Source organism: Salvelinus alpinus, chromosome 3 (assembly GCF_045679555.1).
Source record: "Salvelinus alpinus chromosome 3, SLU_Salpinus.1, whole genome shotgun sequence".
NCBI lineage: Eukaryota > Metazoa > Chordata > Actinopteri > Salmoniformes > Salmonidae > Salvelinus > Salvelinus alpinus.
This window is the reverse complement of record NC_092088.1, coordinates 102,878,264-102,906,011: the sequence shown is the minus strand read 5'-3', so window position 1 is coordinate 102,906,011 and position 27,748 is coordinate 102,878,264. Positions and strand designations below refer to the sequence as shown.

The window sequence follows — 27,748 nt, the reverse complement described above, 5'->3', positions numbered from 1 at the left end:
CGTAGATATAAAACCGAAGATATAAAGCCGTAGACATAAAGCCGTAGACATAAAGCCGTAGATATAAAACCGTAGACATAAAGCCGTAGATATAAAACCGTAGATATAAAACCGTAGATATAAAACCGTAGACATAAAGCCGTAGACATAAAGCCGTAGATATAAAACCGTAGACATAAAGCCGTAGATATAAAACCGTAGACATAAAACCGTAGACATAAAGCCGTAGACATAAAGCCGTAGATACAAAACCGTAGATATAAAACCGTAGATATAAAACCGTAGATATAAAACCGTAGACATAAAGCCGAAGATATAAAACCGTAGACATAAAGCCGTAGATATAAAACCGAAGATATAAAACCGTAGATATAAAACCGTAGATATAAAACCGTAGACATAAAGCCGTAGATATAAAACCGTAGCTATAAAGCCGTAGATATAAAACCGTAGATATAAAACCGTAGACATAAAACCGTAGACATAAAGCCGTAGATATAAAACCGTAGATATAAAACCGTAGATATAACGGTGAGACCCAACCCACTGCTGAAGGGGAGGCACCGTGAGACCCAACCCACTGCTGAAGGGGAGACACCGTGAGACCCAACCCACTGTGGAAGGGAAGGCACCGTGAGACCCAACCCACTGCTGAAGGGAAGGCACCGTGAGACCCAACCCACTGCTGAAGGGGAGACACCGTGAGACCCAACCCACTGTGGAAGGGAAGACACCGTGAGACCCAACCCACTGCTGAAAGGAAGTCACCGTGAGACCCAACCCACTGCTGAAGGGGAGGCACCGTGAGACCCAACCCACTGCTGAAGGGGAGACACCGTGAGACCCAACCCACTGCTGAAAGGAAGTCACCGTGAGCCCCAACCCACTGCTGAAAGGAAGACACCGTGAGACCCAACCCACTGCTGAAGGGGAGTCACCGTGAGACCCAACCCACTGCTGAAAGGAAGACACCGTGAGACCCAACCCACTGCTGAAGGGGAGGCACCAGGAGACCCAACCCACTGCTGAAGGGGAGGCACCAGGAGACCCAACCCACTGCTGAAAGGAAGACACCGTGAGACCCAACCCACTGCTGAAAGGGAGGCACCGTGAGACCCAACCCACTGCTGAAAGGGAGGCACAGTGAGACCCAACCCACTGCTGAAAGGCACCGTGAGACCCAACCCACTGCTGAAGGGGAGGCACCAGGAGACCCAACCCACTGCTGAAAGGAAGACACCGTGAGACCCAACCCACTGCTGAAAGGAAGACACCGTGAGACCCAACCCACTGCTGAAGGGAAGACACCGTGAGACCCAACCCACTGCTGAAGGGGAGACACCAGGAGACCCAACCCACTGCTGAAGGGGAGTCACCGTGAGACCCAACCCACTGCTGAAAGGAAGACACCGTGAGACCCAACCCACTGCTGAAGGGGAGGCACCAGGAGACCCAACCCACTGCTGAAGGGGAGGCACCAGGAGACCCAACCCACTGCTGAAGGGGAGGCACCAGGAGACCCAACCCACTGCTGAAGGGAAGACACCGTGAGACCCAACCCACTGCTGAAAGGGAGGCACCGTGAGACCCAACCCACTGCTGAAAGGGAGGCACAGTGAGACCCAACCCACTGCTGAAAGGCACCTTGAGACCCAACCCACTGCTGAAGGGGAGGCACCAGGAGACCCAACCCACTGCTGAAAGGAAGACACCGTGAGACCCAACCCACTGCTGAAAGGAAGACACCGTGAGACCCAACCCACTGCTGAAGGGAAGACACCGTGAGACCCAACCCACTGCTGAAGGGGAGACACCAGGAGACCCAACCCACTGCTGAAGGGGAGACACCAGGAGACCCAACCCACTGCTGAAAGGCACCGTGAGACCCAACCCACTGCTGAAAGGAAGTCACCGTGAGACCCAACCCACTGCTGAAAGGAAGACACCGTGAGACCCAACCCACTGCTGAAGGGGAGTCACCGTGAGACCCAACCCACTGCTGAAAGGAAGACACCGTGAGACCCAACCCACTGCTGAAGGGGAGACACCAGGAGACCCAACCCACTGCTGAAGGGGAGGCACCAGGAGACCCAACCCACTGCTGAAAGGAAGACACCGTGAGACCCAACCCACTGCTGAAAGGGAGGCACCGTGAGACCCAACCCACTGCTGAAAGGGAGGCACAGTGAGACCCAACCCACTGCTGAAAGGCACCGTGAGACCCAACCCACTGCTGAAGGGGAGGCACCAGGAGACCCAACCCACTGCTGAAAGGAAGACACCGTGAGACCCAACCCACTGCTGAAAGGAAGACACCGTGAGACCCAACCCACTGCTGAAGGGGAGTCACCGTGAGACCCAACCCACTGCTGAAAGGAAGACACCGTGAGACCCAACCCACTGCTGAAGGGGAGACACCAGGAGACCCAACCCACTGCTGAAGGGGAGGCACCAGGAGACCCAACCCACTGCTGAAAGGAAGACACCGTGAGACCCAACCCACTGCTGAAAGGGAGGCACCGTGAGACCCAACCCACTGCTGAAAGGGAGGCACAGTGAGACCCAACCCACTGCTGAAAGGCACCGTGAGACCCAACCCACTGCTGAAGGGGAGGCACCAGGAGACCCAACCCACTGCTGAAAGGAAGACACCGTGAGACCCAACCCACTGCTGAAAGGAAGACACCGTGAGACCCAACCCACTGCTGAAGGGAAGACACCGTGAGACCCAACCCACTGCTGAAGGGGAGACACCTAGAGACCCAACCCACTGCTGAAAGGCACCGTGAGACCCAACCCACTGCTGAAAGGCACCGTGAGACCCTACCCACTGCTGAAGGGGAGACACCGGGAGACCCAACCCACTGCTGAAGGGGAGAAACCGTGAGACCCAACCCACTGCTGAAGGGGAGACACCGGGAGACCCAACCCACTGCTGAAAGGGAGGCACCGTGAGACTCAACCCACTGCTGAAGGGGAGACACCGTGAGACCCAACCCACTGCTGAAGGGGAGACACCGTGAGACCCAACCCACTGCTGAAGGGGAGACACCGTGAGACTCAACCCACTGCTGAAGGGGAGACACCGTGAGACCCAACCCACTGCTGAAAGGGAGGCACCGTGAGACCCAACCCACTGCTGAAGGGGAGACACCGTGAGACCCAACCCACTGCTGAAGGGGAGACACCGTGAGACCCAACCCACTGCTGAAGGGGAGGCACCGTGAGACCCAACCCACTGCTGAAGGGGAGACACCGTGAGACCCAACCCACTGCTGAAAGGAAGTCACCGTGAGGGTGGTTGGGTGGTTGGTACAACCTGTCCTCATCCAACCCTGGCCACAAAGGGTGGTGGATACTGCCTGTCCTCATCCAACCCTGGCCACAAAGGGTGGTGGGTACAGCCTGTCCTCATCCAACCCTGGCCACGAAGGGTGGTGGGTACAGCCTGTCCTCATCCAACCCTGGCCACAAAGGGTGATGGGTACAGCCTGTCCTCATTCAACCCTGGCCACGAAGGGTGGTGGGTACAGCCTGTCCTTAGCCAACCCTGGCCACAAAGGACGGTGGGTACATTCTGTGATAATGATATGCCAGCCTGGCATCAGCATGTGCTCCTCCACTCAGTGTTTATTCAGCAAGCAGGAAATGCTGAGTTGCACTTCTCTTTCAGACACAGCTGCACAATAGAAGACCTGACCTCTGCTGGACCTCTGGATGCCCTGGGTTCACATCAACTAACCCAATACTATTAATGAACTTGTAGTGTTCCTGACCTTTTCTCTCTGATTGGCAGCACTATTGCTATGGAAACAACGTAGGAGTCCCAGGAAGGTCTAGTGAAAGAATGCAGGCTAAACTGAGTTGGTATGTTGCAATAGAAGGAGAGATACTAAACTGCAGTTAAAAGAGAATAGGCAATCACATGGCTGGAGTCTGATTCATTGTTCTAGATGGGATGATCAAGTGACACTACACATTTAATGAGCCTGACCGACCCACTGGAAAGGCTTTACAGAGCTCTGTCAGTTAAACCTCTTTACAGGTGGCTCTTCATGATATTATCAAAACTTCCTAGCTGAGAAATAAGGACAAACTTTCACCTATCAAAAACACCAGTTAACATTTGACCAATTCTAAAGAGCTTGTTGTTCACTAGATAGTTTTTAACACTTCAGTTCACTTCCAGTTACAAAAACAAAACAAAAAACACATATTTCATAGAATGAACACAGGACAACTAAATCCTCGTGGATTGAACAGTACGGAGACAAGACACTCAACACCACTATGGAGTTATCAATGGCCAGATAGTAAACAAAGTGAGTCAGGTTCCTGACTTCATCAAGGTTAATGTCTGTCCCATGAGGCAATATTTGATTTTCCACTCTAGCCCCTTGTCCAAATTGGTCATGGAAGAAGGTGATAGGTTGTAGCGGCCCCGCCTCCCAAACACACCCCCTGTCCAAATTGGTCATGGGAAGAAGGTGATAGGTTGTGGTGGTACCGCCTCCCAAACACACCCCCTGTCCAAATTGGTCATGGAAGAAGGTGATAGGTTGTGGCGGTACCGCCTCCCAAACACACCCCCTGTCCAAATTGGTCATGGGAAGAAGGTGATAGGTTGTGGCGGTACCGCCTCCCAAACACACCCCCTGTCCAAATTGGTCATGGAAGAAGGTGATAGGTTGTGGCGGTACCGCCTCCCAAACACACCCCCTGTACATCACAAGCCACAGCTAAATTAAGACCAGGCCCAACTCACAGGCCATGTGACCCACCACAAGACCCAGAGTTGACGGTCATATTCACTAGGCACCAAAACACACTGAAACAGGGAAGGACTCACTCACTACCTCAACTTGTCCAATAAGGGGGGGAAAAAATAGTTTTATTTTTCCATTGCAAAATGTTTTTGCTACAGTTAATAAATACGGCCAAGAGTTCACCTCCCTGTTTCCCTCAGGTCACGGTAGATGTGCAAGTAGAGATACTGGGGTGCAAAGGAGCAAGATAAATAAATACAGTATGGGGATGAGGTAGTTGGTTGGGCTGTTTACAGATGGGCTATGTACAGGTGCCTATTTACCCGGATCCGGAACCTATTTACCCGGATCCGGAACCTATTTACCCGGATCCGGAACCTATTGCGGCATAATTGTTTCACTGTAGACATTCCAACAAAAACAATCAGAGTTAAATCAAGTTGCCTACTCGTTATTTATCCTCCCCCCCCCAGAAAAACCATCAGGTAAAAGCATAAGGATCCTGTGTAGTCATCCTATCCTGACACACTGATTCCAGACCTGCTCTCTTATTTGTACATAGAGGTTATGGTGAGGGCCGGTGGGGTAAGTAACTGATCTTGACACAGGTCTTGGTAACGGTGGTCAGCTATTGATTTACGTAGGGACATCTTCACATAGCCTAGGCTAGTCGTTGAAAATTAAGGATGAACATATACTTCCTTTACAAACGTGTTCTGTACTGTGGAGTTAATGTGAATAGGAGTTTCATACTATCACATTAGGCAGAAGGCCTATATATTCTCAAGTGTGTATTCTGCTCATATTAAATGTTATTTGTCACATACACGTGTTCAGCAGATGTTATTGCGGGTGTAGCGAAATGCTTGTGCTTCTAGTTCCAACAGTGCAGTAATATCTAACAAGTAATATCTAACAAATTACACAACAAATACCTAATACACACAAATCTAAATAAAAGGAATGGAATAAAGAATATATAAATATATAGACGAGCAATGTCAGAGCGACATAGACTAAGATACAGTAGATAGTACAGAATAGAGTTGAAGTCAGAAGTTTACATACACCTTAGCCAAATACATTTAAACTGTTTATCACAATTCCTGACATTTAATCCTAGTAACAATTTCCTGTCTTCGGTCAGTTAGGATCACCACTTTATTTTAAGAATGTGAAATGTCAGAATAATAGTAGAGAGAATGATTTATTTCAGCTTTTATTTCTTTCATCACATTCCCAGTGGGTCAGAAGATTACATACACTCAATTAGTATTTGGTAGCATTGCCTTTACATTGTTTAACTTGGGTCAAACGTTTCAGGCAGCCTTCCACAATAAGTTGGGTGACTTTTGGCCCATTCCTCCTGACAGAGCTGGTGTAACGGAGTCAGGTTTGTAGGCCTCCTTGCTCACACATGCTTTTTCAGTTCGGCCCACAAATTTTCTATAGGATTGAGGTTAGGGCTTTGTGATGGCCACTCCAATACTTTGACTTTGTTGTCCTTAGGCCATTTTGCCATAATTTTGGAAGTATGCTTGGGGTCATTGTCCATTTGGAAGACCCATTTGTGACCAAGCTTTAACTTCCTGACTGATGTCTGGAGATGTTGCTTCAATATTTCCACATAATTTTCCTTCCTCATGATGCCATCTATTTTGTGAAGTGCACCACCCCTCCTGCAGCAAAGCACCCTCACAACATGATGCTGCCACCCCGTGCTTCACGGTTGGGATGGTGTTCTTCGGCTTGCAAGCATCCCCCTTTTCCTCCAAACATAACTATGGTCATTATGGCCAAACAGTTGTTTTTAGTTTCATCAGACCAGAGGATATTGCTCCAAAAAGTACGTTCTTTGTCCCCATGTGCAGTTGCAAACCGTAGTCTGGCTTTTTTATGGCGGTTTTGGAGCAGTGGCTTCTTCCTTGCTGAGCGGCCTTTCAGGTTATGTCGATATAGGACTCGTTTTACTGTGGATATAGATACTTTCGTACCCGTTTCCTCCAGCATCTTCACAAGGTCCTTTGCTGTTGTTCTGGGATTGATTTGCACGTTTCGCACCAAAGCGCGTTCATCTCTAGGAGACAGAAGGCGTCTCCTTCCTGAGCAGTATGACGGCTGCGTGGTCCCATGGTGTTTATACTTGTGTATTGTTTTTACAGATGAACGTGGTACCTTCAGGCGTTTGGAAATTGCTCCCAATGATGAACTAGACTTGTGAAGGCCTACAATTTTTTTTCTGAGGTCTTGGCTGATTTCTTTTGATTTTCCCATGATGTCAAGCAAAGAGGCACTGAGTTTGAAGGTAGGCCTTGAAATACATCCACAGGTACACCTCCAATTGACTCAAATTATGTAAGTTAGCCTCTCACAAGCTTCTAAAGCCATGACATCATATTCTGGAATTTTCCACGCTGTTTAAAGGCACAGTCAACTTAGTGTATGTGTAACGGATGTGAAATGGCTAGCTTGTTGATGTGTGCAGAGGGTCCCTGATTCGCGCCCGAGGTCGGGGCGAGGGGACGGTTTAAAGTTATACTGTTACATATGTAAACTTCTGACCCACTGGAATTGTGATAAAGTGAATTATAAGTGAAATAATCTGTCTGTAAACAATTCTTGGAAAAATTACTTGTGTCATGCACAAAGTAAATGTCCTAACCGACTTGCCAAAACTATAGTTTGTTAACAAGAAATTTGTGGAGTGGTTGAAAAACGAGTTTTAATGAATCCAACATAAGTGGATGTAAACTTCCCACTTCAACTGTACATATGAGATGAGTAATGTGAGATATGTAAACAATCTTAAAGTGACATTATTAAAGTGACTAGTGTTCCATTTATTAAAAATGGCCAATGATTTCAAGTCTGTAGGTAGGCAGCAGCCTCTCTGTCTCCCTGTGCTAGTTATGTAACCTACATTGATTTATTTTATTTTAAATTATATTCCGATATTGGGATATTTGTTATACTGCTACATTGATGTCTTAAATAATATTAAATTAGGGTCTTGTAAGCACCACAGTTGAGTATGTATATGCATATGACCGGGTGTTCTGCTGTAACGTCTAAAAACGTTGCTGTACATTGATGCTTTAAAAATGTGCTATCAGAAGTTAGGACTTCTTTAAACCCCACCTCTATGTTGGCATATAGTGGCATATAGGTTATGCGTATGGCGGGTGTTCTGCAGTGACTTCTAAAATGCTATGGATTAATCAGCACCTTGGAGAGCGCTGACCATTTCACCACCATAGATAGTAAACCACATGGCTGTTTACTCTGCGCAGCTACGTTGTTTGTCACCTTTCTTTTCTTCACGCGTTCCGGTAACCTCACGTCAGAGCACCCCGCTCCAGCTCTCATTGGGTGTTCCGGCACCTCCCAACTTAAGCATCGTCAACAACCATCTGTCGTTGAAATTAAAACAGGGCGAGCCTGTTGACACAGAGTGCTAATCCTAGCTAGTTGGCATGAAAACAAATCTAATTTAGCTAACTGCTCTCCTCACCAACCAACCCACTGCCGAGTTCATGGAAAATTACCTGAGCGGTAGCTTCGTCCTTCATTTTTCCATTTAAATGACCATTTATATTAACAATTTTGACTCCCGCCATCTGTAACAAATAGCCATCGGTAACATTAAAAGTTCAAGTCTAAATTGTTAGCTACTATAAAATGGTAATTTAAAACGGCTAACGTTAGTTGCGGGTCGAAGCTACCTGAGCTGCTGTTGTTACGAGGTGGCTAGCTAACGTTACTGTTGCTAGCTATGGCATGCTAACTTGATAGCCAACTTCACCAGTTTGTGCGCTATCGACGAAATATGGTTTATTTTGGGTTGGAAAATATAGCTATAACTAACTAGTTACATTCGTTAGCTAAACCAGATGGTATTGCAAACGCCACTTTAGCTAGCTACTAGCTGTAACTACGTTACGTGATACAACGCCGGCTGGCAACCGTTACCTAACGTTACCCCGCTTGCTAGAGCCGTCTAACCGGAGAAACTCCTGCCACCAAGCTATCTAACTAATCACTCAAAATTAACTTGTACTTTCACTCGAATGACCTTTAAAATATTACCTCCTGTTGAAAATAACGTGGTTTTTTAATGTCCAGAAACAGGAAACCTCAAAGGCACTTGTCAGATCCCCGGCGGCCGTGTTCAGTCAGGAGCGAACGCTGTTGTGAACAAGTTGAGCGACGTCAACTGCTTCGGTTCACTGTCATGACCCGCCCCAGATGTTGTCTGTCTATAGAAAACTCATTTGGATTGAGTGGATATACACTTCAAAGAGATTACCCTTCTTTTTTTAAATATAATATCGCCGTTTGTCTTGGTGAAACTATTCCAAGTAGCAACGCCATTAGTAAAGGAAAGTGGTATATGTCTAGAATTGGTCCAAAATGCGCTAAATGGCATTGAGCAAAGCACGGATGACGCGCAACTTCAATGATGCAATATCAACAAATCATTGCGATGATTTTGGTCACATTTTTACGTGTTCATTTGTGCATAAATACCTCCATGCCTAGTGCCTATTTGTTTCTTATTTTTGTTGTATTTAATAAGCATTTTTTAATAATGTTCTTTAGAAGAGCGAGTGTGATCTCTCTTTTTTTTTTTATTCATCATAATCAATAGGAAACATGTCAAGATGCGAAGTTCATGATTTGAATAGCTTAGTCTTCATTTTGCATGTTGAAAAAAAAGCATATTAAATGTATGTTTTGGTGATCTTTAAAGATCAATATGAATTATTTTTTTCACTCCTCAACTGGCTTCGCTGTTTAAAAGACAGAAATTGACCAATATCCAGCCCTACTTGTTGACACAGCCTGTGAAGCTGCAATAGTTACCTAACATAGTCTACGTGTGTTTGAACCGCAGCTGGGCCCTGGGACATTCAGCAAAACACAGTGGTATCAGGTTTAGTGGACGGTGACTAATCAGGGGGATCAATATAAATAGTTCCGGTAGAGAACAATCTTCACCTCGCTACTGTATATAGCCTGTCTTTTTACTGTTGTTTTATTTCTTTACCTACCTGTTGTTCAACCTAATACCTTTTTTGCACTATTGGTTAGAGCCTGTAGGTAAGCATTTCACTGTAAAGGTCTACACCTGTTGTATTCGGCGCACGTGACAAATAAACTTTGATTTGATTCCCCATAAAAAGTGTAGATGTCCCTTGAATCGATTGAATCATACATGTATGCTATTTAATAAAATGTGAAGTGAGTTTAAAAAAAAAACATGTGCATACAGTATGGTCTGATCAAATCAATCAAAATGTCTTTATTGATGAGTATAACTAAAAGGTCCGTTTTGATTGTGATTGAAAGGTGGCAGGATTAGGGGTGAAATACTGTGGCCTAAATACATACAGTCGTTAGTGAAAATCTAACACACACCCCTTGCACAGTCTTCCCATTCTGCTGCCTTAAAAATAAATCTAAAAATGGATTACATTAGATTTTGTTTTATGCAAGTCCCGGAAGTTTGCGTATCGCGTTCAGCCAATCAGGTTGCAGCAGTCTGCATGTATCGCCAGCTGCGTGCGTTCCCTTTGAACGGTCAAATGAAACGACTCAATATTACCATCTGCCGGCCTTTGGGCGATACCCAAACTCACCCCTGAGAGTCCCTGGGCCTCCAGCATTCACCCACCACGAGGGAGACACGTCAGGAAGGCAAAAGATTTATCTAAAATTAGTAGACGGGTGATTATTATGAAAGTGATCCTTTGTTAAAGTTTAGAATGTATTTTATATCTGAATACAAGTTTTGTATTAGTCGTATGTACAGGATACACATGGTACTGTATATGAAGTCTCCAATGAAATCCTTACTTGCATTTCTTGCAGTATCACATCTGAATACAGTCATAAAATGTTCACATTACAATGACATATGAAGCTATATACAGTTCTAATTTATATTATTACCTTAAGAGGTCTTGCTTCACCACTTGAGGCATACATCTCTTTCTCAACAAAGCAGATGTACAGTCACATAACACAGTCAATGTGATGCCTTCACTGATTCTGGAGTTCTGGGAGGCACTTCAAATCAAATCGAATGGTATTTGTCACATGCGCCGGAATACAACAGGTGTAGACCTTACCGTGAAATGCTTACTTACAATCCCTTAACCAACAACGCAGGTCAAGAAATAGAGTTAAGAAAATATTTACTAAATAAAATAAAATAAAAAATGTAATAAAAAGTAACACAATAAAATAACAATAATGAGGCTACATACAGGGGGTACCGGTACAGAGTCAATGTGGAGGCTATATACAGGGGGTACCGGTACAGAGTCAATGTGGAGGCTATATACAGGGGGTACCGGTACAGAGTCAATGTGGAGGCTATATACAGGGGGTACCGGTACAGAGTCAATGTGGAGGCCATATACAGGGGGTACCGGTACAGAGTCAATGTGGAGGCTATATACAGGGGGTACCGGTACAGAGTCAATGTGGAGGCTATATACAGGGGGTACCGGTACAGAGTCAATGTGCAGGGGTACAGGTTAGTCCAGGTAATTTGTACATGTAGGTGGGGGTAAAGTGACTATGTGTCACGATCGTTGTTAGAAGTGGACCAAGGCGCAGTGTGCGTAGAGTTCCACATGTTTTAATAAATGAAACTCACCAAAAACAATACAGAAACGTGACGTAAATGCAGTGTTCACAGGCAGCTACACAAAAACAAGATCCCACAAACAACAGGTGGGAAAAAGGCTGCCTAAATATGATCCCCAATCAGAGACAATGATAGACAGCTGCCTCTGATTGGGAACCATACCAGGCCAACATAGAAAACGAAAAACTAGAATGCCCACCCTAATCACACCCTGACCTAACCAAATAGAGAAATAAAAAGGCTCTCTAAGGTCAAGGTGTTGGCATGGTGCAGAAACACATAGAAGCTAAGTAGTGGAATGGGGTAACTGGGTTTTAATGAGTGGTGGTGTCCTGTCCTCCCAGGCCGTTGGCATGGTGCAGGAACAGGAATAATATAGAGAATATAATGTAGGTCGGCCGTGACTGGCCTCACACTCCAGTACAGTAGGTGGCGATGTATGCACCTAACAGTTGGATGCGATCCAGAAGTAGAAGAAGAATCAGCTCTTTCACTGGTGTCACTTTTTTCGTCATGGCAGCTACCAGCTGGGAAGACTCCGTCAAAAGTCTGAAAGGTGTGATTTTAGACATGTGCGGCGTGTTATATGATGCTGGAGAAGACGGCGGCACTCCAATTCCAGGCTCCGTAGAAGCGGTTAAAAGGTGAGGAGGTTAGGTAGGCTACTATGCAGACGTCGGTCTATGCCCAGTATAGCTTTCAGAATACGGACAATGTTTCGGGACAGTGGGTCCGGGTAAAAACATATTAGCTAGACTCCTTCAGATAGAAATGTTGCATGTATTTGACTAGAACATGCCTGAACGGGGCAAATCTATTGCCGATCGTCAGCCAGCAGTGAAGCGGCCGTGTGGTTGTTCTGGTTTGTGATTGAGCTCATCAGTTCCTAGCCAACTCTTTGAGTTTTCACTCTTTTTCTGCATGGCCGACAGCAGTTGGAAAACTTGCATTCAAAGTCTTTAGACGTGTAGCGTTTTATATGACTGTCTCCGTAGGTAGAAGCAGTGAGAAAATTGAGGTTTTATACATCAGCAACGATGGGCTACAACGATTTAGCCTTTTAGATGAATTCATATTGAAACGTAGCAGCAGAACACACACGATCTACTGCAGAAACAGGACGCTCTATTCCAGCTCTATGACGCTCCTATTACATGTGTCGAGTTAGGTTCTGAACGGTGTTTAACTATGGAATGGGTTAGTCTCAGGTGAGTCTGGTTTTGGGTCAGTCTGTTGTGAAATCTAAATGTCAGACATTCAAAACTGATAAGGGGGTGTGGTGGCAAGTTTGCTCCAGAGCTGTCACTCACTGAAGCTCTGAATACATTATTTATACAATCGAATAAAATTTTAAAAAAATAAATGCAATGTGTAAACGTGCAGATCAGTTGAATGTCCTTCAACACATGCAGAGATTCATTGTAGCCTAATGATTGGATTTGTTTCTATTTCTCTTCTGGGGTTTTGTTTTTTTGGTTCAGAATAAAGTAGAGAATGTGGTTTTACTGTATCTGTTCTGCAGTCTACCAAGGTTATAATGTCAACCCCTATTAGAACAGTAAACTCACCTGGACTTACTACCAGCAGGTGCATGGAGGTTGTAGTTCTTCCGTATTAAATAATATCCTTGATTAATACGGAAGAACTACAACCCAATGGTAATCAAACCTAATCCCCTGGAAAACTTTGCATAGCGCATATAAGGACGTGTTTGATGAATGAGATTAATGAGGTTATCAAAATGTCTTGATTAAATCCCATAACGCAAAAAAATATATAATAATTACACTCGACTTGTCTTTTCATACTGACTGTGTTGATGACTACTTTGAGGAACATTTCCTGACTATGACTTGAGATATGTGGTTGTCTCACCTCACTAATTTAGGATGAATCCACTTTTACTGTAAGTCGCTCTGAATAAGAACATTTTGCCAAATGACTAAAATGTTCAATGTAAAAAATGGATTACGTCAATAGCTTTCTCCATACAGGCTAAAGGCCTCGGACCTGCAGCTGCGTTTCTGTACCAACGAGACCCAGGCCACACGGGAGGTGTTTGTAGCCAAGCTGCAGAGGATGGGCTTTGATATCTCTGTGTCTGAGGTGTTCTCCCCAGCCCCGGCTGCCGTGGCTGTCCTGAAGGAGAGGGGGCTACGACCCCACCTGCTGGTTTACGATGGTATTGATTAATCATGTTCGTGATTTTTTTTTTATGTAACCTTTTATTTATTTAACTAGGCAGTTTAAGAACAAATTCTTATTACAATGACGGGCCTACACCGGCTAAACCCGGACGACGCTGGGCCAATTGTGCGTCGCCCTTTGGGACTCCCAATCACGGCCGGTTGTGATACAGCCTGGAATTGAACCAATAATGCCTCAAGCACTGAGATGCAGTGCCTTAGACCGCTGTGCCACTCGGGGAGCACACAAATTATGTTCATTGTACATTAAGAGACTCTTTCCACAGTTCACAAGTTTCATACACACACAGCTACTCTTACCTAGCCTGGCTCGAAGTCATCTGTCATTTGTTCTTCCTGATTCTGCCTCCCTGTGTGACTAAAGCTATCCAGAGTGTCTTCAACGTCCTATCCTGGTATGAGGAACCGCTCAGTCCGGAACAGGAGTAAACTGGCACACGTAGTCATGGCAGATCTAGTCGGGCAGCAAACAGCCACAACTCCCAAGAACTTTACACACAGAACCTCACAAGGAAAGCAACCTGGGTCTTCAATGACCACAGCCACTAAGTGCAAGCATCCTTTAATATTTTTTTTTAACCTTTATTTAACCAGGCAAGTCAGTTAAGAACAAATTCTTATTTACAATGACGGCCTACAGTGGGTTTAACTGCCTGTTCAGGGGCAGAACGACAGATTTGTACCTTGTCAGTTCGGGGATTAAAACTTGCAACCTTTCGGTGACTAGTCCAACGCTCTAACCACTAGGCTACCCTGCCACTCGGTTGGAGACTAGGGTTGAATTGCGGGAACCCATTTACCCGGATTTACCGCCCAAATCCACTCCCTTTTCCCGGGATAAATTACTGAGAGATCCTAAATAAGTTGCTGAATGTCTGTGTTTTTATGTCCGTTCTCCTTTTAATGTAATCCAGAGCACCCAAGACAATTTTCCATTCTTTGTTACTTAAATGGACAATAAAGTTTGTTTAAAAAAAAATATGTATTAGTCTATTTCTATGCAAAGTGATCATGTATACTGTGTTTGTTTGGTTCGTTGCAGGTGTTGTCCCTGAGTTTGACAGTGTTGAGAAGGCCAACCCCAACTGTGTTGTCATGGGAGACGCAGCGGAGAAGTTCTCCTACCAGAACCTCAACGATGCCTTCAGAGTTCTCATAGGGCTGGAGAAACCAGTACTGTTCTCTCTGGGCAGAGGGTAGGTACACACACACATATATACACTTTATTCTTGGATAATAATGCTATTATCGTGTAGTAACAATCCAGTCATAAAGGCCTGATTTATTTAGAAAGATATTCCTGCAGCTGTGCTTTAACCCTGAGGTCCACTGTGTTATCTTTATAGGAAGTTACCTGCAGCTGTACTTTAACCCTGAGGTCCACTGTGTTATCTTTATAGGAAGTTACCTACAGCACCTACTTTAACCCTGAGGTCCACTGTGTTATCTTTATAGGAAGTTACCTGCAGCTCTATTTTAACCCTGAGGTCCACTGTGTTATCTTTATAGGAAGTTACCTGCAGCTCTATTTTAACCCTGAGGTCCACTGTGTTATCTTTATAGGAAGTTACCTACAGCTCTGCTTTAACCCTGAGGTCCACTGTGTTATCTTTATCGGAAGTTACCTGCAGCTGTACTTTAACCCTGAGGTCCACTGTGTTATCTTTATAGGAAGTTACCTGCAGCTCTATTTTAACCCTGAGGTCCACTGTGTTATCTTTATAGGAAGTTACCTGCAGCTGTACTTTAACCCTGAGGTCCACTGTGTTATCTTTATAGGAAGTTACCTACAGCTCTGCTTTAACCCTGAGGTCCACTGTGTTATCTTTATAGGAAGTTACCTACAGCTGTACTTTAACCCTGAGGTCCACTGTGTTATCTTTATAGGAAGTTAGCTACAGCTGTACTTTAACCCTGAGGTCCACTGTGTTATCTTTATAGGAAGTTACCTACAGCTGTACTTTAACCCTGAGGTCCACTGTGTTATCTTTATAGGAAGTTACCTACAGCTCTGCTTTAACCCTGAGGTCCACTGTGTTATCTTATCGGAAGTTACCTACAGCTGTACTTTAACCCTGAGGTCCACTGTGTTATCTTTATAGGAAGTTACCTGCAGCTGTACTTTAACCCTGATGTCCACTGTGTTACCTTTATAGGAAGTTACCTGCAGCTGTACTTTAACCCTGATGTCCACTGTGTTATCTTTATAGGAAGTTACCTGCAGCTGTATTTTAACCCTGAGGTCCACTGTGTTATCTTTATAGGAAGTTACCTGCAGCTGTACTTTAACCCTGAGGTCCACTGTGTTATCTTTATAGGAAGTTAGCTACAGCTGTACTTTAACCCTGAGGTCCACTGTGTTATCTTTATAGGAAGTTAGCTACAGCTGTACTTTAACCCTGAGGTCCACTGTGTTATCTTTATAGGAAGTTAGCTACAGCTGTACTTTAACCCTGAGGTCCACTGTGTTATCTTTATAGGAAGTACTACAAAGAAGATGATGGCCTGAAACTGGATGTTGGGGTTTACATGAAAGCATTGGAGGTGGGTGGTATTACGCTACACACACAGAGTTGGTGAGTTTTAAAATATATATATATTTTATTTTTGCATTTTACAATTATGAACATTCAAAACAAAAATGAAAAGATATTAGACAACAATATGACAAAGTGAAAGTAACAGACGAGCGTATATAATAATTATTATATATACAAAAATACAATAATAAATAATAATAATAAACTCACCTACTCTTTAAAAAAAAAACAATTAAAAGTCAAAGCACGTTGATACGTTCCCAGACCTTTGTGGGAACTTGTGATCATCTCTGTCAACTGTCTTTGTGTTTCTCTCCATCAGTACGCCTGTGATGTAGAAGCTGAGGTCATTGGGAAGCCAGACCCCATGTTCTTTCAGAAAGTTCTAGATGACATGGGGATTCAGTCACACCAGGTAGGCTTTCTGTTAACGTCCAGCACATACATTAATTTATTGAGGATTCTGAGCCATCTTCCTTCTCTCTCTCTCTGTCTGTCTGTCTGTCTCTGTCTCTGTCTCTGTCTCTTCTTTGTCTCTGTCTCTTCTTTGTCTCTCTTCTTTGTCTCTCTCTTCTTTGTCTGTCTGTCTGTCTGTCTCTCTCTTCTTTCTCTCTCTCTTTGTCTGTCTGTCTGTCTCTCTCTTCTTTCTCTCTCTCTTCTTTGTCTGTCTGTCTGTCTGTCTGTCTGTCTGTCTGTCTGTCTGTCTGTCTGTCTCTCTCTTCTTTCTCTCTCTGTCTGTGTCTCTCTCTCTCTCTGTCTGTCAGACTCTGATGATTGGTGACGATCTGGTGAATGATGTGGGCGGGGCGCAACACTGTGGAATGAAGGGTGTCCAAGTGAGGACAGGAAAATACAGGTAGGTGTTCGTTTATGTATGTTGACGTCCGTATGTTTGGCTTCACATCGTTGATATTAATGCAGGCAGAAACCAACTGTTCCATCAACGACCACAAGAGGGCGGTCTAACACAACATCTAAGTCTAAGGACTAAAAATACTATTTTCGATGGAGAGTCCCCATTGAGAGAACTTTTTGGTCCAAGTCTTACTCCGTGTCTGTGAAACTGACCATTATAGTTTTTGTTTATTTCAATAAGAATATGCTGAAAATATATTTTATGTTATCCAAATGTTAAATGCAGCTCTGCCACAAACCCATCCATACTCTTCTCCTTTTAGGATGATTGATGAGTCTGTAGTCTGACTAGATTACTGCTACCTCTCTGTATTAGTCTGTAGTCTGACTAGATTACTGCTACCTCTCTGTATGAGTCTGTAATCTGACTAGATTACTGCTACCTCTCTGTATGAGTCTGTAGTCTGACTAGATTACTGCTACCTCTCTGTATGAGTCTGTAGTCTGACTAGATTACTGCTACCTCTCTGTATGAGTCTGTAGTCTGACTAGATTACTGCCACCTCTCTGTATGAGTCTGTAGTCTGACTAGATTACTGCTACCTCTCTGTATTAGTCTGTAATCTGACTAGATTACTGCTACCTCTCTGTATGAGTCTGTAATCTGACTAGATTACTGCTACCTCTCTGTATGAGTCTGTAGTCTGACTAGATTACTGCTACCTCTCTGTATGAGTCTGTAGTCTGACTAGATTACTGCTACCTCTCTGTATGAGTCTGTAGTCTGACTAGATTACTGCTACCTCTCTGTATGAGTCTGTAGTCTGACTAGATTACTGCTACCTCTCTGTATTAGTCTGTAATCTGACTAGATTACTGCTACCTCTCTGTATGAGTCTGTAGTCTGACTAGATTACTGCTACCTCTCTGTATTAGTCTGTAGTCTGACTAGATTACTGCTACCTCTCTGTATGAGTCTGTAGTCTGACTAGATTACTGCTACCTCTCTGTATGAGTCTGTAATCTGACTAGATTACTGCTACCTCTCTGTATGAGTCTGTAGTCTGACTAGATTACTGCTACCTCTCTGTATGAGTCTGTAATCTGACTAGATTACTGCTACCTCTCTGTATGAGTCTGTAGTCTGACTAGATTACTGCTACCTCTCTGTATGAGTCTGTAGTCTGACTAGATTACTGCTACCTCTCTGTATGAGTCTGTAATCTGACTAGATTACTGCTACCTCTCTGTATGAGTCTGTAGTCTGACTAGATTACTGCTACCTCTCTGTATGAGTCTGTAGTCTGACTAGATTACTGCTACCTCTCTGTATGAGTCTGTAGTCTGACTAGATTACTGCTACCTCTCTGTATGAGTCTGTAGTCTGACTAGACTGACTAATGCACTTAGATATATTCTTGTATAATGAAAAGCCCTTTAGAAATGTAATTTATTAATATTATTAGATGTCCATATGTAGAGTACAATACCTCCCCACTGGGTTAGCCTGGTCTCAGAGTCCCGTCCCCCCCCACTGGGTTAGCCTGGTCTCAGAGTCCCCCCCACTGGGTTAGCCTGGTCTCAGAGTCCCCCCCACTGGGTTAGCCTGGTCTCAGAGTCCCCCCCACTGGGTTAGCCTGGTCTCAGAGTCCCCCCCACTGGGTTAGCCTGGTCTCAGAGTCCCCCCCACTGGGTTAGCCTGGTCTCAGAGTCCCCCCCCCCCACTGGGTTAGCCTGGTCTCAGAGTCCCCCCCCCCCCCCCCCACTGGGTTAGCCTGGTCTCAGAGTCCCACTGGGTCATCAGTGAAGAGGCGACTCCGGGATGCTGGCCTTCTAGGCAGAGTTCCTCTGTCCAGTGTCTGTGTTCTTTTGCCCATCTTAATCTTTTGTTTTTATTGGCCAGTCTGAGATATGGCTTTTTCTTAGCAACTCTGCCTAGAAGGCAGAGTAAATAATGCCTAGAAGGCTCTTCACTGTTGATGTTGAGACTGGTGTTTTGCGGGTACTATTTAATGAAGCTGCCAGTTGAGGACTTGTGAGGTGTCTGTTTCTCAAACTATACACTCTAATGTACTTGTTCTCTTGTGCACCGGGGCCTCCCACTCTTCTTTCTATTCTGGTTAGAGCCAGTTTCTCGCATTGAATACCTTCATTTCTGAGAACAAGAATAGACTGACGAGTTTCAGAAGAAAGGTCTTTGTTTCTGGCTATTTTGAGCCTGTAATCGAACCCACAAATGCTGATGCTCCAGATACTCAACTAGTCTAAAGAAGGCCAGTTGTATTGCTTCTTTAATCAGGACAACAGTTTTCAGTCATGCTAACATAATAGCAAAAGGGTTTTCTAATGATCCATTAGCCTTTTAAAATGATAAACGTGGATTAACTAACACAACGTGCCATTAGAACACAGGAGTGATGGTTGCTGATAATGGGCCTCTGTACGCCTATGTAGATATTCCATTCACCTACAATAGTCATTTACAACATTAACAATGTCTACACTGTATTTCTGATCAATTTGATGTTATTTTAATGGACAAAAAATTTGCTTTTCTTTCAAAAACAAGGACATTTCTAAGTGACCCCAAACTTTTGAACAGTAGTGTACATATATACACACACACACACACAGTGACAAATTGGCACTGATCTGAGCCAAAGGGGGCCGACGGTGTGTGTGTGTGGCGTCATGTAACAGATGTCCAGATGGCTGTTCAGCCTCACACAAACACTGTCTGCTACTTTCAGTGTGAGACGTGAGATTTAGCCTTGTTTAGCCTTGTTTAGCCTTGCACGACCCCGTAAACTCTGTGGAGGGCAGGGAACGGCCATAAACCACAGCGAGATGTGGGGAAAACACAGCTGGCTGTCTCCAAGGTTACGTTCCAAACGGAACCCTATTAACTTAGTAGTTCAAACGTAGTAGTGCACTATGTAGGGGATAGGATGCTATTTGGGACTAGACCAAGTCAACCGGTCGCTGCTCTGTCTCAGGCCTCCTGTGTAGTTCCCACCAGGCCTTCCTATGTGGCTGCTTATAACACATGTTGTCTTTCTCCCGGTGATGATAAATACTTGTTGTCTTTCTCCCGGTGATGATAAATGCTTGTTGTCTTTCTCCCGGTGATGATAAATGCTTGTTGTCTTTCTCCCGGTGATGATAGATGCTTGTTGTCTTTCCCCCGGTGATGATAGATGCTTGTTGTCTTTCTCCCGGTGATGATAAATGCTTGTTGTCTTTCTCCCGGTGATGATAAATGCTTGTTGTCTTTCTCCCGGTGATGATAGATGCTTGTTGTCTTTCTCCCGGTGATGATAGATGCTTGTTGTCTTTCTCCCGGTGATGATAGATGCTTGTTGTCTTTCTCCCAGTGATGATAGATGCTTGTTGTCTTTCTCCCGGTGATGATAGATGCTTGTTGTCTTTCTCCCGGTGATGATAAATGCTTGTTGTCTTTCCCCCGGTGATGATAGATGCTTGTTGTCTTTCTCCCGGTGATGATAAATGCTTGTTGTCTTTCTCCCGGTGATGATAAATGCTTGTTGTCTTTCTCCCGGTGATGATAAATGCTTGTTGTCTTTCTCCCGGTGATGATAAATGCTTGTTGTCTTTCTCCCGGTGATGATAAATGCTTGTTGTCTTTCTCCCGTTGATGATAAATGCTTGTTGTCTTTCTCCCGGTGATGATAAATGCTTGTTGTCTTTCTCCCGGTGATGATAAATGCTTGTTGTCTTTCTCCCGGTGATGATAAATGCTTGTTGTCGGAGAACACTTTATTGTGTGGATGGAATGTTTGGTAGCTAAGTGTAACCCCCCCCTTAACAGATACATGGCTCCCCCCCCCCCTTAACAGATACATGGCTCCACCCCCCCCCCCCCCCTTAACAGATACATGGCTCCACCCCCCCCCCCCTTAACAGATACATGGCTCCCCCCCCCTTAACAGATACATGGCTCCACCCCCCCCCCCCCCTTAACAGATACATGGCTCCACCCCCCCCCCCCTTAACAGATACATTGCTCCACCCCCTTCACCCTTAACAGATACATGGCTCCACCCCCCCCCCCCCCCCTTAACAGATACATGATGTGATGTGATTGTGATTGTCATGCTAGCTAGCTGGTGGAGATGTGAGTGTCATGCTAGCTAGCTGGTGGAGATGTGAGTGTCATGCTAGCTAGCTGGTGGAGATGTGAGTGTCATGCTAGCTAGCTGGTGGAGATGTGAGTGTCATGCTAGCTAGCTGGTGGAGATGTGAGTGTCATGCTAGCTAGCTGGTGGAGATGTTATTGTCATGCTAGCTAGCTGGTGGAGATGTGAGTGTCATGCTAACTAGCTGGTGGAGATGTGATTGTCATGCTAGCTAGCTGGTGGAGATGTGATTGTCATGCTAGCTAGCTGGTGGAGATGTGAGTGTCATGCTAGCTAGCTGGTGGAGATGTGATTGTCATGCTAACTAGCTGGTGGAGATGTGAGTGTCATGCTAGCTAGCTGGTGGAGATGTGAGTGTCATGCTAGCTAGCTGGTGGAGATGTGAGTGTCATGCTAGCTAGCTGGTGGAGATGTGAGTGTCATGCTAGCTAGCTGGTGGAGATGTGAGTGTCATGCTAGCTAGCTGGTGGAGATGTGAGTGTCATGCTAGCTAGCTGGTGGAGATGTGAGTGTCATGCTAGCTAGCTGGTGGAGATGTGATTGTCATGTCCCATGGGGAAGCTCTGAGAACTGTTATTGAATGTAGAACAGGTTTGCACTGGGACTCCCAACAGAGTGAAATGTAGAATACCTCTGAGATCTGACTGCTGATGTTGAGACAGAAAATAGCATGGGAACAATCTGATCTGATGAACTCTCCTGGGAACTCTGTTCCTCCCTTGCCTTGCGTAGCCTTTCAACTATGTAGCAACATATTGAAACATAGCAGCTGTATGAACTTGCTTATATTACATATGACAACCACATATTACAGTGGTTAGTATATTCAGATAGCTAGGTGGGACAACCACATATCACAGTAGTTAGTATATTCAGATAGCTAGGTGGGACAACCACATATCACAGTAGTTAGTATATTCAGATAGCTAGGTGGGACAACCACATATCACAGTAGTTAGTATATTCAGATAGCTAGGTGGGACAACCACATATCACAGTAGTTAGTATATTCAGATAGCTAGGTGGGACAACCACATATCACAGTAGTTAGTATATTCAGATAGCTAGGTGGGACAACCACATATCACAGTAGTTAGTATATTCAGATAGCTAGGTGGGACAACCACATATCACAGTGGTTAGTATATTCAGATAGCTAGGTGGGACAACCACATATTACAGTAGTTAGTATATTCAGATAGCTAGGTGGGACAACCACATATCACAGTAGTTAGTATATTCAGATAGCTAGGTGGGACAACCACATATCACAGTAGTTAGTATATTCAGATAGCTAGGTGGGACAACCACATATCACAGTAGTTAGTATATTCAGATAGCTAGGTGGGACAACCACATATCACAGTAGTTAGTATATTCAGATAGCTAGGTGGGACAACCACATATCACAGTAGTTAGTATATTCAGATAGCTAGGTGGGACAACCACATATCACAGTAGTTAGTATATTCAGATAGCTAGGTGGGACAACCACATATCACAGTAGTTAGTATATTCAGATAGCTAGGTGGGACAACCACATATCACAGTAGTTAGTATATTCAGATAGCTAGGTGGGACAACCACATATCACAGTAGTTAGTATATTCAGATAGCTAGGTGGGACAACCACATATCACAGTAGTTAGTATATTCAGATAGCTAGGTGGGACAACCACATATTACAGTAGTTAGTATATTCAGATAGCTAGGTGGGACAACCACATATCACAGTAGTTAGTATATTCAGATAGCTAGGTGGGACAACCACATATCACAGTAGTTAGTATATTCAGATAGCTAGGTGGGACAACCACATATCACAGTAGTTAGTATATTCAGATAGCTAGGTGGGACAACCACATATCACAGTAGTTAGTATATTCAGATAGCTAGGTGGGACAACCACATATCACAGTAGTTAGTATATTCAGATAGCTAGGTGGGACAACCACATATCACAGTAGTTAGTATATTCAGATAGCTAGGTGGGACAACCACATATCACAGTAGTTAGTATATTCAGATAGCTAGGTGGGACAACCACATATCACAGTAGTTAGTATATTCAGATAGCTAGGTGGGACAACCACATATCACAGTAGTTAGTATATTCAGATAGCTAGGTGGGACAACCACATATCACAGTAGTTAGTATATTCAGATAGCTAGGTGGGACAACCACATATCACAGTAGTTAGTATATTCAGATAGCTAGGTGGGACAACCACATATCACAGTGGTTAGTATATTCAGATAGCTAGGTGGGACAACCACATATCACAGTAGTTAGTATATTCAGATAGCTAGGTGGGACAACCACATATCACAGTAGTTAGTATATTCAGATAGCTAGGTGGGACAACCACATATCACAGTAGTTAGTATATTCAGATAGCTAGGTGGGACAACCACATATCACAGTAGTTAGTATATTCAGATAGCTAGGTGGGACAACCACATATCACAGTAGTTAGTATATTCAGATATCTTCAGTCCCATCCACAGGCCCAGTCCTAGCCCCAAGCCTATTCTCAGTCCCAGTTCTGTCCCCTGTCCCAGTCAATCCATTACCTCAGCAGTACCAGTACCAGTCCATTACCTCAGCAGTACCAGTACCAGTCCATTACCTCAGCAGTACCAGTACCAGTCCATTACCTCAGCAGTACCAGTACCAGTCCATTACCTCAGCAGTCCCAGTACCAGTCCATTACCTCAGCAGTACCAGTACCAGTCCATTACCTCAGCAGTACCAGTCCATTACCTCAGCAGTACCAGTCCATTACCTCAGCAGTACCAGTCCATTACCTCAGCAGTACCAGTACATTACCTCAGCAGTACCAGTACCAGTCCATTACCTCAGCAGTACCAGTCCATTACCTCACCAGTACCAGTCCATTACCTCAGCAGTACCAGTACCAGTCCATTACCTCAGCAGTACCAATCAGTCCATTACCTCAGCAGTACCAATCAGTCCATTACCTCAGCAGTACCAGTACCAGTCCATTACCTCAGCAGTACCACTAACTGCTCTGTCCCGAATACTTTATGCTCATTGACCTGGCTACCCTACATTATTCATGGCAGAGCAGATGACAAAGGCTGCTTAATGAACACACACACAGGCACACACAGACAGGCAGACACACACACACACGCAGATAGGCACACACAGGACAGGCAGACACACACACACAGACACACAGGACAGGCAGACACAGGACAGGCAGACACACACACACACACAGGCAGACACACACACACAGGACAGGCAGACACACACACACACACAGGCAGACACACACACACACACAGGCAGACACACACACAGGACAGGCAGACACAGGACAGGCAGACACACACACACACACAGGCAGACACACACACAGGACAGGCAGACACACACACACAGGACAGGCAGACACACACACACAGGACAGGCAGACACACACACACAGGACAGGCAGACACACACACACAGGACAGGCAGACACACACACACAGGACAGGCAGACACACACACACAGGACAGGCAGACACACACACACAGGACAGGCAGACACACACACAGGACAGGCAGACACACACACACAGGACAGGCAGACACACACACAGGACAGGCAGACACACACACACAGGACAGGCAGACACACACACACAGGACAGGCAGACACACACACACACACAGGCAGACACACACAGGACAGGCAGACACACACACAGGACAGGACAGGCAGACAGGCATGCATAACTAGGTGAGAGAAGACCAGGGCAGATTTTAAGAAGAGGTGACTGGAGGACAGAGAGAGACAGAAGGTGTAATTGTCTCATCACCACCGCTGGTAACACAATAAGCCTTTTCTAGCCGTGTGTGTAGCGTATCTTAGTGTCAGCGTGTGTGAACTCAATCAGGCCACTGGTGGGTGGAAAGGTGAGGGACTGAGGCAGTAATCCTGTCACAGGAGACGTAACACCCTGTACACACACACATATACACACACACACACACACACACACACACACACACACACATAACACCCTGTACACACACACACACACACACACACACACACAACACCCACATAACACCCTGTCCACACACACAGCACCCTGTACACACACACACACACACACACACACAGCACCCTGTACACACACACACACACACACATAACACCCTGTCCACACACACAGCACCCTGTACACACACACACACACACACACATAACATCCTGTACACACACACATAACACCCTGCCCACACACATAACACACACACACACACACACCCCATTAGCTGGCCAGCTCACATAACCCTCACATCTCTGTGCAGTCCACTGTGTCAGAGGAAGGCCATAAAAATTGTCAGACTCCAGCCACCCAAGCCATAGACTGTTCTCTCTGCTACCGCACGGCAAGCGGTACCGGAGTGCCAAGTCTAGGTCCAAGAGGTTTCTAAAGAGCTTCTACCCCCAAGCCATAAGACTCCTGAACAGCTAATCAAAGGGCTGCCCAGACCCCTCTTCTACACCGCTGCTACTCTGTTTATTATCTATGTATAGTCACTTTAATAGCTCTACCTACATGTACATATTACCTCAACTAACCGGTGCCCCCGCACATTGACTCTGTACCGGTACCCCCTGTATATAACCTCCACATTGACTCTGTACAGGTACCCCCTGTATATAGTCTCCACACTGACTCTGTACAGGTACCCCCTGTATATAACCTCCACATTGACTCTGTACCGGTACCCCCTGTATACAGCCTCCACATTGACTCTGTACCGGTACCTCCTGTATATAACCTCCACATTGACTCTGTACCGGTACCCCCTGTATATAGCCTCCACATTGACTCTGTACAGGTACCCCCTGTATACAGCCTCCACATTGACTCTGTACCGGTACCTCCTGTATATAGCCTCCACATTGACTCTGTACCGGTACCTCCTGTATATAGCCTCCACATTGACTCTGTACCAGTACTCCCTATATATAGTCTCCACATTGACTCTGTACCAGTACCCCCTGTATATAGCCTCCACATTAACTCTGTACCGGCACCCCCTGTATATAGCCTCCACATTGACTCTGTACCGTAATACCCTGTATATAGCCTCCACATTGACTCTGTACCGTAATACCCTGTATATAGCCTCCACATTGACTCTGTACCGTAATACCCTGTATATAGCCTTGCTACTGTTATTTTACAACACATTTTTCTTCTTAAAGCATTGTTGGTTAAGGGCTTGTACAGTAAGTCATCATTTCACTGTAAGGTCTACTACACCTGTTGTATTTGGAAGCATGTGACATATAACATGTGATTTGCTGACTGACAGGAGTTAACACAAGGCATGCATGACTAGCCTCAATATTCAATGCTGCACACCACTGCATTCATTAACATAGAGCCATGTTGGAGCCAAGATGGAGGAGATAGAGCACACCACTGCATTCATTAACATAGAGCCGTGTTGGAGCCAAGATGGAGGAGATGGAGCACACCACTGCATTCATTAACATAGAGCCATGTTGGAGCCAAGATGGAGGAGATGGAGCACACCACTGCATTCATTAACATAGAGCCATGTTGGAGCCAAGATGGAGGAGATAGAGCACACCACTGCATTCAGTCTCTCTCTCTCTCTCTCTGTCTCTCTCTCTCTCTCTCTCTCTGTCTCTCTGCAGGCCCAGTGATGAGAAGCACCCCACAGTAACAGCTGATGGCTATGTGGACAACCTGGCGGAGGCTGTGGAAACCATCCTGAAGCTCCGGGGTCAGTGAGGAGAGGACCAGGAAGAACCACCTTCACCACCACAATACACCACACACACAACTACTGGTTACTCTGGTACGATCTGACAACAGGGAGTAACCCACTAACATAGAGCCATGTTGGAGCCAAGATGGAGGAGATAGAAGAACACAGTCTTAGAGGAGATAGAGCCATGTTGGAGCCAAGATGGAGGAGATAGAAGAACACAGTCTTAGAGGAGATAGAGCCATGTTGGAGCCAAGATGGAGGAGATAGAAGTTAATAGCTAGTTAGGTAAGTTAACCTCATGGTCAGAGGGCAGCTAGTTAGGTTAGTTAATAACCTCATGGTCAGAGGGCAGCTAGTTAGGTAAGTTAATAACCTCATGGTCAGAGGGTAACTAGTTAGGTAAGTTAATAACCTCATGGTCAGAGGGTAACTAGTTAGGTAAGTTAATAACCTCATGGTCAGAGGGCAGCTAGTTAGGTAAGTTAATAACCTCATGGTCAGAGGGCAGCTAGTTAGGTAAGTTAATAACCTCATGGTCAGAGGACAGCTAGTTAGGTTAGTTAATAACCTCCTGGTCAGAGGGTAACTAGTTAGGTAAGTTAATAACCTCATGGTCAGAGGGCAGCTAGTTAGGTAAGTTAATAACCTCATGGTCAGAGGACAGCTAGTTAGGTAAGTTAATGTTTACCTGAAGGTGCCTAAAGCCAGTAGCCACTTTACACACTGAAGACAGACAGACAGACAGACAGGGTTTTAAGAGTATAATGAAAACCATCCTATATTTTACACAGT

General features: G+C 45.1%; 2 protein-coding genes across 2 annotated transcripts in view; one reads left to right on the top strand and one right to left on the bottom strand.

Moving 5' to 3' along the window:
• The window catches only part of LOC139571638 (ornithine aminotransferase, mitochondrial-like), a 50,212-nt gene extending 41,095 nt beyond the window's left edge, over positions 1-9,117 (bottom strand). Inside the window, exon 1 of the mRNA XM_071394693.1 lies at positions 8,853-9,117. The gene's annotated coding sequence lies outside the window, so the exon portion shown is untranslated. The remainder of the gene's footprint in view (positions 1-8,852) is intronic.
• A 2,766-nt stretch (positions 9,118-11,883) lies between these two features.
• Positions 11,884-27,476, top strand: LOC139571637 (phospholysine phosphohistidine inorganic pyrophosphate phosphatase-like). The gene is made up of 7 exons (XM_071394692.1): positions 11,884-12,065; positions 13,416-13,603; positions 14,671-14,824; positions 16,109-16,172; positions 16,491-16,583; positions 16,933-17,024; positions 26,880-27,476. The coding sequence occupies exons 1-7, from the start codon at positions 11,935-11,937 to the stop codon at positions 26,974-26,976; spliced, it is 819 nt and encodes a 272-aa protein (XP_071250793.1). The 5' UTR covers positions 11,884-11,934; the 3' UTR covers positions 26,977-27,476.
• The last annotated feature ends 272 nt before the right edge of the window (positions 27,477-27,748 follow it).